General features: G+C 48.7%; 1 protein-coding gene across 1 annotated transcript in view; it reads left to right on the top strand.

The window, feature by feature from the left end:
• The first annotated feature begins 387 nt into the window (after positions 1–387).
• Positions 388–19,677, top strand: part of LOC138262461 (ATP-dependent translocase ABCB1-like) — a 691,566-nt gene continuing 672,276 nt past the window's right edge. Inside the window, exons 1-2 of the mRNA XM_069212356.1 lie at positions 388–434; positions 905–1,096. Coding sequence (XP_069068457.1) covers positions 388–434; positions 905–1,096 — 239 coding nt within the window. The remainder of the gene's footprint in view (positions 435–904; positions 1,097–19,677) is intronic.

Raw genomic sequence — 19,677 nt, 5'->3', positions numbered from 1 at the left:
AAGTCTCGTCCAGAATTTTAGCAGCAAGGCCAGCCACATTCCAACTCAGCATTTTGACCCCAAATTGGTGTGTGACACCCCCTCTTTGGGACTGGACTGCGTAGAAGGTGCATCAATTGCCCTTTAAAGTGCTACTGGGTCAGAGCTGTTGATGGAGCACTCCACCCCCCCAGGGTCATCAGTTTGCGGAGAGGATGAGCCTTTTAGTCAGTCATTACTGCCAGAGCCAACCAGGGCCTAAAAGTGGTTGGTGACAGGTATGGAGAAGGAGACTCATGACGACTGTTCAGCAGAAACCAACTTTAGTAGGGACACACCCTGAGGCCCATCCCACTACAAAAATACCCCAGGGGAAGAACCTTCACCTCACATTACTAGGCAAGCCCTATGAATGAGGCACAGATCACCTCCTTGGCAGCTGATTGTTTGGCAAAGTTTGTAATGACACAATTCTCTTAAGTTCCTTTCTCATAGACCCTATCCAAGGAATCTGCATGTAAAGAGAACTTCAGCAAACAGGTTGCATTTGTGTCAAACATTTTGATTCAGCCAGTGGGTGATGTTAGACATCAGCTGCTCTGAGCTTTCAGTGGACTGTGGTTTTAGCTTTGGGACATTAGCTAGGATAACAACATCCATATGGTCCATATCATATTGTGTCCCTATCGAGGCAGGGTAACGCCTGCCCCTTCTAAAAGGGGTCTGGTTACCTGCAAAGGCATTCACTTGTGTTTTTCTGTGTAAATGTGTCCATGGATCACGAACCCAATAGAACCGCTGTGTCTGTCATACATTTGAGTTACCAAAAAGAATGACATTTGAAACCAAATATTGTGCACAGCATTGTGTCCATCCAGATATAATGTTCTGGCTTACAATAATAATTATGTTTTCATTCCAACAGTTATGCTTGGTATTATGCTGGACTTGGAATTATTTTATTCATATTGAGTTTCTTTCAAGTTTGGACATTTTTCCTTACTGCAACACGACAGACAGCCAGGATCCGATGCAAATTCTTTTATGCCGTTCTCCATCAGGAAGTGTCCTGGTTTGACACAGCTAAGACTGGAACACTGAATAAGAGACTAACAAAGTAAGAATGTCTTGCCTTTTTGAGCTTTTAAACAGGAATTGGATTAATATATTCAATTGTATTGTAATACTGTTGTTTTATTAAAAGGACAGAGTCAGACACACAAATTGGGCACTATTTTTATGGGGAAAAGTGTGTGAGCGGTAGATGATAGGACTTATTTGTATCCCTGCTAATTCTTAAACTTTTCCTCTGGAAACATTTAGGAAAATGTGTGATATTAGCTAAGGTCTGATGCTTACAGGGCATTCTGGGTACGTATACATGGGGGATTTGTACATGCCACGTCACCCTGGATTTGTCTGGATTGTAGGTTTCCCCATTTGTCAGCTGCCAAAGAGACTGAATAGGACAGCAATTCTCAACAGCAAGAGAATCTCTACTGGCCCATATGTCAAAACTAGATGCAAAATAATCTACATTTCCTATGTTTTATATAGAGATGGGGATGATCTAGGGCTCAAAGAGGCAGAAAGGCTGTTGGGCATTTAAAGGTTGAGTATATTCCAGATGCCTAGGCAGGCTGCCTCCACCCGATATTCTTTTCTGTCCCCTAATGTCATATTGTGGTAAGACCCTCAAATTGCCCCCCCAAGGAGCAGAGCCAGGGCCCTCAGTGTGGGGATCAGACACAACCTAACCCAATATCCATTTTCTTTAAAAAAAAAAAAAAAATCTGGTGTCTAGTGGCTATCTGTCCCCCAGAGTGGGATACACCCACCATTACCCCCAACCTGGAGGACAAAAATACTGTTGGGCCTGTTCTGGAGTGGGGAAACTGCCAGATACCTGGGTGGACCACCTACACTCATTCTCATTGTTTTGACCACTTATCCTGGTGTCTAATGGACATTCTGACCCCAAGTGGCAGATTGAGAGTAATCTAAACAAAGTAGTTTCACGAGATGGGCAGAAAGACAGTTGTATCTCTTCTGGTGGATTCACAGCCCAGCACTCAGAGAACTACCTCAAATGCCTTTTTTGTCTTTTTTGCCTTTTTTTCCTGGTGACTAGCAGGTTTTCTGAATCCTTGGATAGCAGAATGGGGGTAGCCCTGCAATTCTGCTTTAGCTGTGAAATATGGCTGCACCTGTTCTGAAGTGTAGGCAAGACCTCATACCTGTGCCTGCTGTCCCCACCACTGAAAGGCAGGAAGCAGAAAGACTGTTATACCTGGGGAAGTACTTGCCCATGCCAAACGGGGGTACTGAGCCAAAACATTTTTCACTGATGGCCTGTGGGTGGATTCTGCTTGTGGATCATGGACCTTGGGTGATCTCCAAGCATGGATCCGCTAATGAGGGACATTGTCCCCTTTTCAGAAAGGACATTATCCTAATTCCAGTGCTACCTCCCCTGTCTTGATCTTTGCTTGTAGGAATACATAAGACAAGACATTCACATCCTCCACATTTCAGGTTATGCATCCTCCACATTAGAAAGGCTAAATAATCACATAGTGTAGGTTCAGTAGGTCCCTTTGATTTTACAGTGAGTTCAGCATCAGCATGCTCTCAGCAGTTATGTATGGACTTTTTGAAGGTAAGCATCAATGCATTCAGGAGTTATTAGGCATCAGTGGTATCAACTGAGGCTGGTTACCCAAGTGGAAAATTTAGCACACCCTTTTAGCACTTGACTCCCAATGTAATGATGGCAAAGTAGAGTCTCCATCAGGGAGGTCAGATAAGGTGAGCTGGAAAATCAGGATTAGTAACCTAATAAGAGACAAGAAATTTTCATTCCAGCGCATTCTCTTTCACAAAGAAACAATATTTTAATGTACACAAAGTGAAGTACTCTGCATAAAGACACAACTGTATAGTCAATATGTGTTTTCAAAACAGTATGCTAAACAGTAAACTAAAGGGCAGCAGAAATAATATTTTACAACTTAGCCTAAGGATAAGGAACAATGTCGGTCCCCATTACGGGTGGGTGAAAAATTCCACTTGCGGAGTTTCCACAGTTTTGCCCACTCCAGCTCTCTTGGAGTGCGGAGTTCTTGCAAATCTCCCCCAATCTCCAGGTGAAGGAGTTTTTCTCTGCATTGCTCATGAACATTAAGTTGGGGAAAAAGAAATTGCATTATGCAGCATGATTTTTTGGTGCTAGAATGCGTCACGGTGAGATTTCTCCACTAAAGTGCCCATGGCCATGGCAGGTCTCAACCATTCACATTGAGAAACCTACAGCTCGAGGAAAAAATCTACTCAAGTGACAGAAAGAAGCAAAGCCCTCTGGTGCAGAGAGTGGTGCCCTTAGCATTGATTTTATAATGCAGAAGAAGCTTACAGTGCTAAAAATCAGAGCGAGCAGTGTCACAGGCCACATTCTGCCCGCTCATGGAACTCTATGGAATCTTGCAGAGGTTTCATGTAGCTCTGCAGAATTCATGTGAGTTTCACCCAGGCCTGCATGCTATTTCTCCAGGCAGAATATCTCCTTAGAACGTAATAAAACATTGTCGTGTCCCTGACATTCAGGGTGCACTACAACAAGGGATAGTAGCATTTAGGAAAGGCTCCAGTAGCTTAAAGGGGCTTTTTCACTCCAAGAGATTGTTCGTTCAGGTGGACAACACGCCAAAGTCACTACACTTTTCTTTCTGTTTCTGTTTCACCTGCCTCAGTGGGGTTTCCTTCCCACAAGGTTGCCCTGACTTCTGGGCAATGGAGTGCATTGATCAATGGGTTCCAGGAGCTGTGCTGTCTCTAATCTTTCTACCTTACCCTGCACTTCACGCATAGTGTCAGGTAGAGAGAATACTGCCTCGGGCTCTCCCTAATTGCTGCCCTTTAGAGGGAGATGAGGGTCATGTCAGTCATGCTCTGCGCTTGTGGGGTGCCACTTCACAGTCCTTCCAACATTGCAAACTGGCTCCCTAGGGACAGTTGTGAGATAGGTGGCCATAGGGCTTGGCCCCAAAACAGCAGAGAGGTAATAAAAGACAAAATGCACCCACCCATATAGGATCCATGTGAGACTCACAAACACCAGGGCCAAAGTAGTAGCCCAGGGACAAAGAGGTTCAGCCCACATCAGACTTGCACAGAGGAGGGGAAAACCAGCAAAATATGAAAATCCCATATTCTGGTAGTAACACAGAATATTGTCAATAGGGACCTTAGAGCAGGGATGCCCCATTCTACGGATTAGACTAACCAAACAATCAGAGATGCCTACCCAGCTGAATCAGAAAATAAGAAAAAAATGCTCCAACATCAATATGAGTCAGACCCAGGTGTCTGTAATGGAAGAGCATCAAGCAGCAGGTCAAACCAGGAGCAAGTGAGGAGACTCACTCAAGCAAGGTCACAACTCCTAACCAAATCAAGAGGAAAATTGACTGATACAACATGTCAAACACATCAAGAAAAGGAAAAAAGGTCACATGGAATGTAAATGGAAAGCACTCTGAGAGGCCAGCCAAGATCAGCTATGAGGTACATTGAAAACTGAGGTACTTGAAACACTGTGTGAATTGACACACCTTTCAGCAGACACTTGACCATAGTGACAGCAGAACTTGAACCTTTAATCTCTACACTGAAAATCAGAGACACCAACCACTAGGTCACGAGCAGTGCACCCCAAAGGAAGTAAGGAAAACACATCCTGAATCTGAGGGTCCACACACCAATATTGGAACAGAAGCCTCAGCAGTTATAGACAAGTATTGAAGTAGTGTCCCAATGCAAGAGACTGAAGCAAGGGAACCTAGGGTGCAGTAAACAATAAAAAGTTCAAAAGAGGAAGCAAACTGACATACTTAATGTCAAAACTCATAATTCACATGTTTTACATGTGCCTAGTCAAAAATGTTCATTGAAATGTCATGACACACAATCTGTCCAAGGAATACTTTAGAAGAAGAATGTAACTGAGACCTGAGTTCAAATGGAAAATGTTCTGATCAAAGAACCATTAACACTGCACAGCATCATGCAAATTATGATCATGGAAATCATTGATTTTTCACTTTATATAGAAAACGTTCAACAGTGTGTGATGTAACATAAGTTATTTAGGATATAGATTAAGGCCCTGACTATAAGTTGAGCAGGATTAACTAAATGTGAGCTTTTTTGCATACACTTAGTTCCATATAATAATGAGATATAGGTTGTTTGCTCACCAGTTTTACTGGATGTGTGAGAACCAAACACAAGCATTCTTTTCAGTAATTCTGCCCATAAAAAATCTCATGAGGATTTGGCCGTGCATTCTTTTTGTGACAGTGTGACCAGTGCTCCTTTTTGCTAGAAGATAATTTCCCCATCCTCCCCTTCTTTCCCCACCACTTTTCCCCCAGCAATATACTCAGGACAATATGAATAGATATTCTACTTGCTCAGAGAAAGTAGTAAATGTGTGTTGTAGTATTGCATGAATAGGGAATTCTCATTATTTTTATGACCAGAAACATTGCTCCACATGGTTATTATTATTCATTGGGCCGTAGTAGTAATTTCATGGTGCTGGGGAACTTTTAACAAGGTTTATTGTGTACAGTAATATTGCATGCCATTTTACTGCAGCCAATGCAACTCGGAATCAGGGCCATAACAATATCTGACTGCTCAGGTCTGAGACTGAGCAACTGATTTACTAAAAGATCACACAACACAGGGACCAATGTTGCTGCATTGCATGAGAGAGAGAGAGAGAGAGAGAGAGAGAGAGCAGTACAAAAACATGTCTACTAAAATATGTGTCTGCCCAGCTCTCTCCTTAAGACTAGTCAACAATCAGGCAGTCTACACATGTTTACACCATAGTGCAAAGGTGCATGTCATGCACATCATAGGCTTTGTGCCGGAGATGTTTCTTTTCATTACAAAATGTACTTAGATGAACTTTAAATTGTTGGCCACTTTAGGTCTGTGCTTTACAGTGCAGCACACATGCAAAGTCAGAAAGGTTTGAAGAATTAAAAACATGTCCCCTTTTTAGTGCATGTCTCAAAGAAGAGTTTTGTTGGTGCACAGACCTGTCTACCTTTGTTAAAAGATAGGGATTCTTTTATAAAACCATGAGTGACTGCATGGAAACGCCCATGCATTGCCAATGAAATGACTCTCTGACACAAGTTAAAGCAAAGGGGGTCAAGCTGGGAAATGAATCCAAACATTTTATGTCAGTTTTCTTCACTTTTGTGATGTAACCCTATGCAAAATGTTAGTAAACCTTCCGTGAGAGTCGAGGGCTTAATTGTCAATGATACACATGACCTTACCAAAGTAACAAACCTCTAAGCAGAGCACGTTTACATTACCAGAAGGGACCTTAGAACCTAATTGTAAGAAATTGAGGGATTAGTTGAGGAGCTAGATACCCACCTAAGCAAGAATCACTATTCTTGATGTGGTAAATCACTAAAGTAATTCAATTAACCTGAGCTCAACCTCATTGTAACTATGGGAAAGAGCAGACAGGTTTAACTTAGAGGCAGTAAGTACATTATTTATGCCAAGCAAAAGCTATAATAAAATCAAAACATAACAAAAGAAAACTCCCATCTCAATATAGAAAAAGAGAGAATATTTTTACTATTTATAATAACATCAAAACAGCAAAAATCCATTAAGGGAAACTGTAGAACGGAAACCTCACAGATTAAGTACGAAAATGTGCAGAGAAACATTAAATGCCAACCATGGTCATCCAGTTTTGCTTGACTGGTACCGAGGTGCAAGTTTGAGTGTGATGGAGAGCAGGTCGGGTGCTTTAACTAGGGTCAACCAGGTCAGACATTTTACCTTCTTACTGTATCTTTGAAATGGAATTTAAGAATTCTCAGCGGGGTAAGGCAGCAGGCTGTGGCTGAAGAGAGCTCTCTGACTTCAGATAGCTGCTGGACGATGACTCGGTGAAGCTGTTAATGGGAAAGCTCTTAGAATGAAAATGTGAATTTCATGCTCAAGGAATTTCTCTCGCTGGTCAGAGAATTTTAGTTCTTTCACCAAGTGAACAATTTTACCTTCAGACTTAGGGCTTGACTGAGAGTTTGGTGGACCAGTTACTTTATCGCAAATGTGATGGATATCCTGTCCGCTTTTACAATTCCCGTAGGATATAATGGCATTGTAATACAGTGGACAGGATATCCCTCACATTTGTGATGGAGTAACCCCAACCACAAACTTTTAAGCGCCTGATTATGACCTTGGCGGATAGAATATTCTGTCACAAACATGATGGATATTCTGTACACTGCACTACGATCTTCACTGGATATAATGGGATCATAATATGGTGGATGGGATATCTGTCACGTTAGCCACAGAGTTACCCTTGCCACGAAGATCACAATCAGACCTCAAATCAGGCCCTCAGTCATTTTGTTTGAAGCTCAGTTTTTTTAGTGAGACAAGGCTACAGGGTGAAGCTGAGGATGGCTCTATGAGGCTGGAAATCTTCTTTGCAAGGTCCCACTGAAATATATTTTCTGCTGCAGAAAAGCCTAGAGAGAAAGCAGCCTCAATCTTTGGCCCAACGGTGATGCACCTTTGTTGAATTGGCTTTACATGTTTGTCTCAGTTGTCTGAAGGTCTTTGTAGCCAAACAGCTTCAGGTTTCGTGAAATGATAGGAGGAGCATATTTTGACACCAGCTGAGGGTCCAGGACCTTGGGACAGCACTCAGGGGTCAAGACTAACTCTAGCAGAGGCCAGCATCAGAGTCCAGGGCAGGTCTATTTGGAACTGGTCAGCTGGGAAATTATAGGAAAGGACTCTTGTAGCTTGTTATGCCCCTCTATGTTGACCAAGAGGTCAGCCATATGACCCTCTGGAGACCACTTCTTTGTTCTGAATATAAGAGGGTGAGCAAGTCACGTCTTCTAGGCTCTGTTCAGGTCAAAGGCTGCATGACCTGTCATCTTCTGTTCTTCTAAAGGTCCAGAAAGATTTCAGAGGAGGTTACTGGAGATTCTACATTTATAGTTTTCACTAGCCTGTGGGTGGAGGAAACCCTTTGCTACTGCCTAACCAACTGGATAACATTTTCCAAGGCCAAGGGATAACCCTGCACACGTTCGCAACATTTCCTTTGTTCCATGCAGAAAATTCCAGCTGTGCTCCTCTTTACCTAAAACTACGATAGCAGACTACTTCTTCCACTATACAGAGCTTCTGTGCCCACCATGGAGAAACGGCCATACATTAAAACAGTTCCTTTTCTGTGATGCATCTAGATTAATTATGTGGGAATCTCACTTTCCTCTGGGATTGGTGCCTGCCTAGTTGGGAGTAGAAAGGAAGTAGGCAGACCTGGTTACAAATAACGTTTGCTTATGACATTGGAGGCTCTTTTGCAGATAATGAAGTTCTTGGGCTATCATCTCCCTAAACTGAAGCTTTAGGCAGAGAAAATGTAACTTTGTAAAACTACATTTTCAAAAATGTTTATTACAGATTTAACATCTCTAGTGAATTGATCTTGTAATAAATATTAGACTAGTCTAAGAATAGAATGTGTAGGTATTTCCTAGATGGAAATAACTTTATTAAATTAATATCATATCCCAATGCTTTCTTATGGAACAGCATACCCTGCTACAATGAAGATGGAGTTTGGGGCCTTTTCAGTGTAAGAACATATTTAACATTAAGGTGGTCATTATGACCTTGGTGGTCCTTCCCCGCCAAGCCTGCGGTCGCGGTCAGACCGCCGACAGCATGGTTATGCAGGACCGCCAAATTATGACAGCACTAGTGAACTGGTTGCATCACAGCCAGTTCACCACCTGTACCGCCAGGGGGTGGGACCGCCTGGCTGAAAGTTTACTACCTTCGACCCAGCAGTCCACCTAACACTGCCAGAGGTATATTGAGTATCCTTACTGCCAGGGATTCTGTGGCTGCAGCCCTGCCACGAAATCTCTGGCAGTAAGGATACTGAATGCAGGAATACTCATTCCAGTTGCTATAATAGGACTCCCAACACCCCTCCATGTAGGAGCCCCCCCAACCCGACTCCATCAGATGCCTCCTACCCCCCCAAGCAGCGACTCCCCCTCCCCAGTCCTTGTTCTGATACCCCTGATCCCCATTCTGACCCCAGCCCGATCCCTGTTCTGACCCCCCGCACCCCCATCCATGCACGCACACACCACACTTACATACATACATGTGCACATCCATACTCACTCATTCACAGACACATGCACACATGACTACAACACACCTCCCACCCCCTGCATACAGGCATTCATACAAGCACACAGACACTTGCACACATGCACACAAACACACCCAACACTCCCCCAACCCCCTTTATTCACACAGACACACCCCCATTCATGCACATAACACTCAACACCCCCTTCCCCTGTCAGACGATCACCTTACCTTGTGGTCGCGGTGGTCATCTGGGAGAGAACAGGGGTCCATGGAGCTTGCTCTGCCACCAGCGGCCGCCAACACAACACCACCACGCCGTTTGCAATGTAATGCGGGGGCAGTGTTGTGTTGACGTGGCGGTGGCAATGGAGCAAGCTCCACTACACTGCCGACCACCAATATGGCTTCTGGTGTCCTACCCACCAAATGATGGCAGAGAGCATCCGCAGCCACAATATGGCGGTCATATGGTAGCGGTGACTTTGGCGGTCTACGCAATAGACAGCCAATGTCAAAATGAGGGCCTTATGTTTACATGTTCTACTTTTTAATACTTTGCACCCGGCCGTACAGGCAGTAAGCCCTACTTAATCGTGACTCACCAATATTTAAAAGGAAGGTTTAGGCCTGGCAAATAGGGTTATTTTGACAGGTAACATTTGTATATTAAAACTGCAACAATCAGGCTACACATGCCTGAAGTCATGTTTGCATTAGCACTGCAGTGTGTGGCCAACAGGTGCTGTAGTCAACTGTTAACATTTAATTTACAGGCCCAAGTGCATGTTACATTAGATATACTAGAGACTTATGGATGAGGAAAATATACCAGTATGGCCTATGGTATTTTGATTGTGTTGAAGGGGATCACAGGCATCTAAACCCCTGCTTAGCAGGAGTAAAGTGAACCACATTCTACAGACCACAGAAACAGTCGCAAAATTGGGGTAGACCACACAAAAGATGGTTTATATTTAATATTAATAAGGAAAAAGCGACTGCGGAACGTGTAACAAAATCTTTCAGAATGAGAGTCAAAATATGAATCACTAATCGGAAGTCACACTAGTCAGGAACAAGTAAAAAAAATAAAACAAATTACCTGTATATAATACTACATAACAGAGAAGACAGCCCTCATAAAAGGAAGGCAGAGTGTAAAGTCAGAAGTTCAAAGAAATGCACTGAACTATACAAGTAATTAGAAGCATTGAGACAGCATGTACAGACGTAAAGCTGTAAAGCAATCAAATTGCTAACACCACAAATGGAAAATCCAAGCTATACACTTATTACCAGAACCCCTTTCAGAAGGCCACTGTGCAAGCAGGAGTTACTGGCCCAACCGTTTCCGTTTTTTCCTTCTACTCCTGATGTTTCACTGGGCCCTCAGAAGCTAGGCCAAATACTACCACTTGAGCATTTGATTCTGAATATTAGTGGTGGGTACAGCAGGTCAAGGCTTCTCAAGTAGGGGAGGTAATTGTAACATGTACACAGACTCACACCACATAACACGCTCAGCAACCTCAATAAATGAATGTCCTACCAAATTATTGCTTTTTGAATAAAGTGAAACACAGAATAAAACAAACATTAAACACAGTCTCATAAGGCCAGCACTCTAGCGATGTCTGGGTAAGACCCTGAGTGCCACATCCTTGTCCATGATTGTGGATATTCCGTATTCACATGAGGCAATCATTCAGGTTGGACCCTGATAGAAAGTACAAGTCTAGGATGTTCCACATTGACTTCTTAAAAGTCAAAGTGTCCCAGTACTATTGTGCTTTTAGTCACAATTATTTCCCCCTGGAGGCTCAGTGGTTCAGCAATCACTCTTACCTGCTGTCTCAGGAGCTGCAGTTTGGCAGACCCAGGAGTGCAATATTATCCATGGCAGTGAGCAGGATTCTGACACATGGCTGTTGTGAAAGCGGACTCTAGGTGACAGACCCTTTGGGTTACAACACTACATCGGGGCACTGCAATGGTCTGTGACAATGGCCCTTCTCTTCATCACGATCCCCACCTGGTATATATGGGTCACAAATAGCAGCAATGTGGCAGATGGCCCTACTGGTGCAATGGTCCTGAACAGAGGCCGGAAATCTCACTTGGACAGAATCCTCCCTGGACCTCACTTCTTCCAGGCGCTCACGTCCTTCTTAAAGGGTCCTCTGGTATTAGCAGACAGGCAGATGCTGGTGCTCCAGGTTCCAGGGGGAATGGCCTTGATTCTCCTGGGCTATGTCCCTTCACCCTCCAGGGAGATTGGAAAACAACAGTCTTAAATTCTGGTCAGAACAACCAGAAGTCCAGCTAATTTTCTCCACGCTGATGACCAGCTGAGGTTTAACTTTTGATAATCCCTTTCTAGACACAGATGTAATTTAGGGGGTGATTCTGACCTCGGCGGTAAAAGGCCCTTACCGTAGGTCAGAAGTCCGCCATTATACCGCCGCGGCCGCGGTAAACCGCCACGGGCATTCTGACCTCCAACTGCCAAACCGCCAAAAACCCGACATCCACGGAAGGCCGCCTCATCAGCGGGCAGCGATAAACTGGAGATGACCAAACCTCCACCGTCACGCCAACACAAACACGCCCATGTCATTCCGACCCACGAATCCACGCGGTGGTCTTTCAACCGCGGTATTCCATTGGCGGTACACACCGCCGCGCTCAAAATACACATACCCTTAGAAAACACAACCACATTGGACAATTCCAAATACACACACCTGATACACATACACGCAACACTCCCACACACCCATTACAATATAAAACACACACCCACATCACCCACAAACCCCCATAAATCGAAAATCAGAGACAAGGCACATTACACAGAGAGAGAGCACAGGGAAAGCAAACCACAACACACACAGGAATCCAACATCATCACCCACACTACATCTACGCACACATCACCACACATCACCACGCACATCACCACAAACACCACCCCACACCTCATCCACACCACCCCATGGCACCCCAAAGACACCCCAGGTTCTCGGACCAGGAACTCAGGGTCATGGTGGAGGAAATAATAAGGGTAGAGCCCCAGCTCTTCGGCACACAGGTGCAGCACACCACAATAGCCAGGAAGGCGGAGCTATGGCAAAGGATCGTAGACAGGGTCAACGCTGTGGGACAGCATCCCAGAAATCGGGAAGACATCCCAAAGCGCTGGAACGACCTACGGGGAAGGTGCGCTCGATCGTGTCAAGACACAACATCGCTGTGCAGAAGACTGGCGGCGGACCCCCACCCACTCCACCCGAATTCACAGCATGGGAGCAAGAGGTCTTCAACATCCTGCATCCTGACGGCCTCGCTGGAGTACCCGGAGGAATGGACTCTGGTAAGTCGATTCTCAACTACTGCCCCCCCCACCAGCATGCCAACCCACACCCCCACCCTCACCCCCAATCCCAACCCCCCAGCACACATCCTCCCTGCCAATGTCTCACCATCACAACCCACCCAAGACAACACCAACCCCTGAATGCCAACACAAACCATAGACACCCATCACCTATGCATGACCACTGCACATACCCATCCACCCCCCCCAACCACCCTCACATCTCCTCCCACAAGGGACTGCCAGCACTGGGGGACAAGGGCACCCACAAATTGGACGCCATGGCACACACAAAAGCAATAACCATACTCTTTTACCCCTGCAGGGCCCGAACGCCAACACACCGTCCAGGAGGGTCCAGATTTGTCCATCCCACCCCCAGAACAGGCCCCCAGTGAGGACAGCAGCTCTGTCGACCTCGAACCTGATGACCAGCCCGGACCATCGGGGACCTCTGGACAGTCGGTTACCCTCAGTCAGCCACAGGCCACAGCAGACCCAACCCCCTCTGTGAATATCAGCACAGCTCCCACCCAGAGGGCCCATGCCTCTGTCTCCAGGACGCGTCAATCAGTGGTGTGTCCGCCACTACAGGGCACCCAGGCTGACCCACCACCCCAACAACAAATGGGACCTGGGGGCAGTGGTAGTGGGCACACCGTCCAGGGGACAGAGGCCCGGGGAAACAGGGGAACTGGGAGGGCTGCTGTGCGACAGGGGGGGGAGGACAGGCCCAGGGAACCCACTCTCCAAGAGGCCCTCACCACCATCATGGGAGCATACCACCACTGACCCAGGGAACTTGGCATTTACATGGGAGATGTACTGGTCTGCCAAACAGACCACCTGGACATTCATCGAATGATAACTCTTTCTGTTTTTGTACACCTGCTCATTGTCTTTTGGGGGTACTAAAGCCACATGGGTCCCATCAATGGCACCAATGATATTGGGGATATGTCCAAGGGCATAGAAATCACCCTTCACTGTGGCCAAATCACCCTCCTCTGGGAAAACAATGTAGCTCCGCATGTATTTCATCAGGGCAGACAACACTCTGGACAAAACCTTTGAAAACATAGGCTGAGACATCCCTGATGACATGGCCACTGTTGTCTGAAAAGACCCACTTGCCAAAAAATGGAGGACTGACAGAACCTGCACCAGAGGGGGAATTCCTGTGGGTTGGCGGATGGGGGATATCAGGGCTGGCTCCAGCTGGGCACACAGTTCATGTATAGTGGCTCGGTCAAGTCGGTATCGAAGTATAATATGTCTTTCTTCCATTGTCGACAGGTCCACCAGCGGTCGGTACACTGGAGGATTCATCCTTCTCCTCGCAAGTCCCAGCGGACGGTGCCTAGGAAGGACAACATGGAGGACAGAGTCAAGCAACCCACAGGTTCGTCCACACTGCTTGCACAGTACACGATTATCTATGCATTGAAAGGCTTGTATGTGTGGCAATGCAAGGCCTAGGCCTGTGTGACGCAGCAGAAATTAAGCCATGTGGGCCCTTGAAATGGCGGCTGCCTGACCTGTGAAGTGTGACAGTGGGATGTGAGGTCATTGCGCTGGCGTGGCACACCGTGGCGGTAGGCGGTCGAAGACCGCTGTGCGAAGCCGCATTGGTTAACATTGAAGCCTATGGGTTTCAGGAGCCAATGACGAAGTGCGCCGGCGGTCGCGGTACGCACCGCCGCGGTACGCACCGCCGCGGGCGTGACCGCCATTTTCTAGCTGCTTAATCACTCGAGACCTGATCATCCACAGGAGAGGACCTATACTGCAAGTGCTGCTGTGACCTCGGTCTGGAAGAGACAATGGCTGCTGCGACTGGGGAAAGGGCCCCTGCCTTCACTTCTGAAGAGTTGGAGAAACTAGTGGATGGGGTCCTCCCCCAGTATGCGCTACTCTACGGTCCTCCAGACCAACAGGTAAGTACACTGGGTGCACATTGAATGGGCTATGCCTGTGTTGAGTGGGGTGGATGTAAGATGGTGGGGTGGGGAGAGAATGAGGAGTGCAACGCACGACAGATGAGAGCATGTGCCACATGGCAAGGTTGGGGAGGGGGGCCAATCACATCTAACATGCGGAAAAATTATGATATTTCCTTTCCCACCCTGTACATGTCAAATAGGTCAGCGCCCATCAGAAAGTCGACATTTGGCGTGCCATCGCCAAGGACGTCCGGGCCCTGGGGGTCCACAACAGACGGGGCACCCACTGCCGCAAGAGGTGGGAGGACATCCGCCGCGGGACCAGGAAGACCGCCGAGTCACTGCTGGGGAAGGCCTCCCAACCTAGGAGGGGTGCCAGTCGTACCCTGACCCCCCTGATGTCCCGGATCCTGGCGGTGGCCTACCCTGATTTGGATGGGCGCGTGAGGACATCACAGCAGACACAAGGGGGTGAGTACCAGCACACTCAGCTATCTTTACGCGCAGTGGAGTCATCTGGGTGGGGGAGGAGGGCTGTGGGTGACATTAGGCCAGGGTGCTTTCTGTAGTGTAGTCCTCTCCTTTAGGCATGGCCCTGTGCCCCCGCCCCCCACCTCTGTAGGGTGCCAAGTACAGCTATCCATGGTCCAGCATCACCCATGTGCGCATTTGTTGTCCCTAAACCTGTTGGCCTAGTCACAAGTACTGAGTAGTGTACCCTGATTGCACGGCGTAGTGCAGGAGGCTCCTGTGTCTGTCCTCTCCGCCAACGGTGTTGACAATGCATGCACTCAACCTGTTTTTTTTTCTCCCCCCACCCTTTTTCTTTATCTTCTTGTGCATGTGTGCATTAGCATCATCAGGCGGAGGAGAATTGGCATCGGAGCACGAGGGAGCTGCAAGTCACAAGGCCCCGGTGGGCCATGGTACAGGCACCGAGGGCACCAGTGATACGGAGGGTGAGGGGAGCACCACAACGGGGACCCGTGGTGACACCAGCAACACTGACACGTCCTCGAATGGGAGCTCCCTAGCGGTGGCGGCAACATCCGGGCCCCCCGCCTCTACAGGTACAGCCGCCACCCAGAGCACCAGCTCCGCCCTCCCAGCAGCCCCTCAGCCTTCGCTCCGTGCCCGGTCGCCCAAGAAGGCGGGCATCTCCTTCGCCCCAGGCACCTCAGGCCCTGCCCCTGTTACCCCTGCTGCCCTCAGTGAGGAGGTCATTGACCTCCTACAGACCATCATTGTTCGGCAGTCTACCCTTTTGAATGCCATCCAGGGGGTAGAAAGGGAGGTGCATCGGAGCAATGCCTACCTGGAGGGCATTCATTCGGGTCAGGCTGCCCATCAACGATCGTTCAATGCTCTGGCCTAGGCACTGATGGCAGCCATTGTCCCTGTTTCCCGCCTCCCTCTTCTAACTGCCTCCACCCTGTCTCTGTCTCCTGTTCCTCTGCCTATCCCATCCACACCATCAGACCAGCCTGCACACACCTCAACACCCAAGGGCAGCTCATCCAGACATAAGCACCACAGATCCCACAAACATTCACCCAAGCAACACCCAGATGCAGACATGCCAACAGTCACTACCACCTCTGTGTCCCCCTCCTCCTCGTCTCCCTCCTCCCTCCCTGTGACGTCTACACTCACACATGCATGCACACCGCCATCAGCCAGTACTTCCATCACCAGCACACCCTCCAGTACAGTCCGCACACGTGCAGTCACCACCCCCACTGCCATTTACACGTCCCCTGTGTCCTCTCCCACTGTGTCTGTCACATTCTCTTCCAAGACACACAAACGCAGGCAGCCACCCACCCAGCAGCCAACCACATCACCACAGCCTACGTCACAAGCACCTGCACCCAAAGACAGCACACCTGACTCTCCTACAACCACATCCTCTTCCTCCACTCCCATAACCACTACACCTACCTTTTACCTTGGTCCTAAAAAAGTTTACCTCTCCAATCTTAACCTCTTTGCCTCACCTGACCCACCCCTCCATCTGCTAAGAGTCCCAAGAGCACCTCAGCCACCACCAGCCCGGCTTCAAGTGTCACCATAGTGCATGGGTTTTGGAGTCCACCCTTTGGCAGCAGTGATACATCTGTCAGCAGCAAGGGGACAGCCAGCCCCCCCCCCCCTGGAAAGAGGACCCATAAAATCAAGGGCAGCCGTGAGAAGACTGACACGGCTGCCCCCAAGGACCAAAGTTTAGCCACTTCACCTGCCACAACATCCAGGGGAGGCAAGGGCCAGAGAGCCTCATCGAAGGAGGGCAAGGGCAGCAGGGCGGAGAAGTCAGCCAGCAGGAGCGCGGACCAGGAGGGCCCCACAAGCCCCATCCCTGGTGTGAGGGAGGACACCCAAGGGCCCAGGACTCCGTCACCGAAGGGTCCAGCAACTGCACGGTCGGAGGGCGACTAAGCATGGAGTCCTGGCCAGGTCTGGCTCCCTTGAATGACTGGACAAGCACCGCTGAAGAGGGCCCCGCCATGCAGAAAGGCACCGCTGAACAGGGCCCCGCCGTGCAGAAAGGCACCGCTGAACAGGGCCCCGCCGTGAAGAAAGGCACCGCTGAAGAGGGCCCCGCCGTGAAGAAAGGCACCACTGAACAGGGCCCCGCCGTGAAGAAAGGCACCGCTGAAGAGGGCCCTGCCGTGAAGAAAGGCACCGCTGAAGAGGGCCCCGCCGTGAAAAAAGGCACCGCTGAACTGGGCACCGCCGTCTCAAGCACCGCTCCCCTGGGTCCTTCATCTCAAGCACCGCTCCGCTGGGCACCGCCGTCTCAAACACCGCTCCGCTGGGCCCTTCCTGTCAAGCACCGCTCCGCTGGGCCCTTCATCTCAAGCACCGCTCCGCTGGGCACCGCCGTCTCAAACACCGCTCCGCTGGGCCCTTCCTGTCAAGCGCAGCTCCGCTGGGCCCTTCATCTCAAGCACCGCTCCGCTGGGCACCGCCGTCTCAAACACCGCTCCGCTGGGCCCTTCCTGTCAAGCACCGCTCCGCTGGGCCCTTCCTGTCAAGCACCGCTCCGCTGGGCCCCGCCGTCTCAAGCACCGCTGGCCCAATGACAGTGCCGGTTCTGTGTCGAGCTACTGTTCACGCTTCACTCTGCCCACCATGCCTCCTCCATGACCAGTGGTCTCTGTAATCCACCTGATGGACTGTGGCTTTGCACTCCCCAGGATGTAACAGTGGGCAACCCACCCACTGTAGAGACTTGAGAGACTGTGGCTTTGCACTCCCCAGGATGGCACAGTGGGCAAGCCACCCACTGTAGAGACTTGAGAGACTGTGGCTTTGCACTCCCCAGGATGGTCCAGTGGGCAAGCCACCCACTGTAGAGACTTGAGAGACTGTGGCTTTGCACTCCCCAGGATGGTCCAGTGGGCAAGCCACCCACTGTAGAGACTTGAGAGACTGTGGCTTTGCACTCCCCAGGATGGCACAGCGGGCATGGTGGCCCCTTCGTGGATCTGGCGTCGTGGACTCATGTGGCTGTGGTGCCCCCCCTTCCCTTCCCCCTGAGGTGCCTGTAGTTTTATCATCAGATGCCCCTGCAGTGTTCTCTCCAACGGACTCAGGTCTCCTGTGTGGGCTTTGCCCTTGTGTTGATACACTTTGGCCCACGGACACTTGAAATTTAAGTGACTGTGCAGGACTAATTGCCTCTGTTTATCGGTTACGCAATGTTTTTACTTGATTTATTAATATTTATATTGCTATTTGACCATGACTTCTAAGAACCTATTTTATACATAAAATTTGTTTCTCACTTTAATTATGTCTTTGCATTATTCCGGGGGGTTTGGGTGGTGTCACTGTGACTTGGCGCTCTGCATTGGTGTGTAGATAGTTGGGGGGTGGGTGTGTCGCGTATGTGTGTGCCCGTAACCCTTCCTCGTCCCCCTCCCCTGTGTCGTAGGTGCAGTACTCACCGTTGTCGTCTGCGCCGGAGTTCGTACTCGTGGTAGATGAGCAGGTAGACGAGAGCAGGTAGGATGTTTAATTCGGGTTCCATGCTGTCCAGATTCCTCGTGGAGTGTGTAGAGGTGAACGTTTTCCCGTTCGTAGTATGTTTCCGCCGTGTTTTTATCGGCGGTGCTCCCGCCCCGGAAAAGGTGGCGGATTGGTGAGTTTTGATAGGGTGGGCGGTACATGGTCTGCTGCCTGCCTGTTGGCGGTGACTGCCGCGCTGTTTGTTTGTCCCGCCGTGGCGGTCGGAGTGTTAAAGTGGCGGTCTGTGTTGGCGGTTCCCGCCAGGGTCAGAATTAATTTTTTGGGACCGCCGGCCTGTTGGCGGGTTGGCCGCCGCTTTATCACCGACCGCCAGGGTAGGAATGACCCCCTTAGTTTCTTACGGCCTGATTTAGAGTTTGGCAGACAGATTACTCCATCACAAATTAAATGGATATCTCGTTTGCCATAGTATGATAGCAGATGGGATATCCATAGAATAAAATGGAATCATAATACGGCGGATGAGATATCTGTCACGTTTGTGACAGAGTAACCCCATCCACCAAACTCTAAATCAGGCCCTTGGTCTTTGAAGTGTGTGATACTGAAGTTGCCCCCTTTAAAGAGCCCCCTCCTCTTTCCTGTCTTTTTTGCAGGAAACAGGCCATCACAGCAGCAGTTACTCCATACTAGCCCCACTCAGACCATAGAAGTAGTTAAAGGGTCACAGTTGGATAAACCTCACTGATATACTCCTATCAAAAGATTTCACATACCTTGTGCCCCATTCTTTATGTTTGCCTTATCAGCCCCATTACCTTCCTGGGATGTGCCAAGGCCCCACTGACCTGGGGCCTTTTTAGTATCTAAGAACCCTTTGAAGTGCACAAGAAAGCCCGACTCTCCATTGTGCAGCTCTCAGGAATGTAAGCAATCCACATATGTGTTTGCCATGGCTCCTCCTCCTTCACATGCCTTTTCCAAGAGCCTTTTCTTCCAGGATGAAATCTTTAGGCCTCAATGTATTTTACCATCTACAGGAACACATACATTACAGCACATATACACATGTGCTGCAAAGCGCTATATGCTGACCCCATGTAGACTAAGCGGGAGATAAGCACACAGCATTGGAAGTTTACATGAGTGAGCCAGCAGGCCTCA

This window comes from Pleurodeles waltl, chromosome 10 (assembly GCF_031143425.1).
Source record: "Pleurodeles waltl isolate 20211129_DDA chromosome 10, aPleWal1.hap1.20221129, whole genome shotgun sequence".
NCBI lineage: Eukaryota > Metazoa > Chordata > Amphibia > Caudata > Salamandridae > Pleurodeles > Pleurodeles waltl.
Note: the sequence above shows the minus strand (reverse complement) of the source record. Positions and strands in the feature narration are given on the sequence as shown.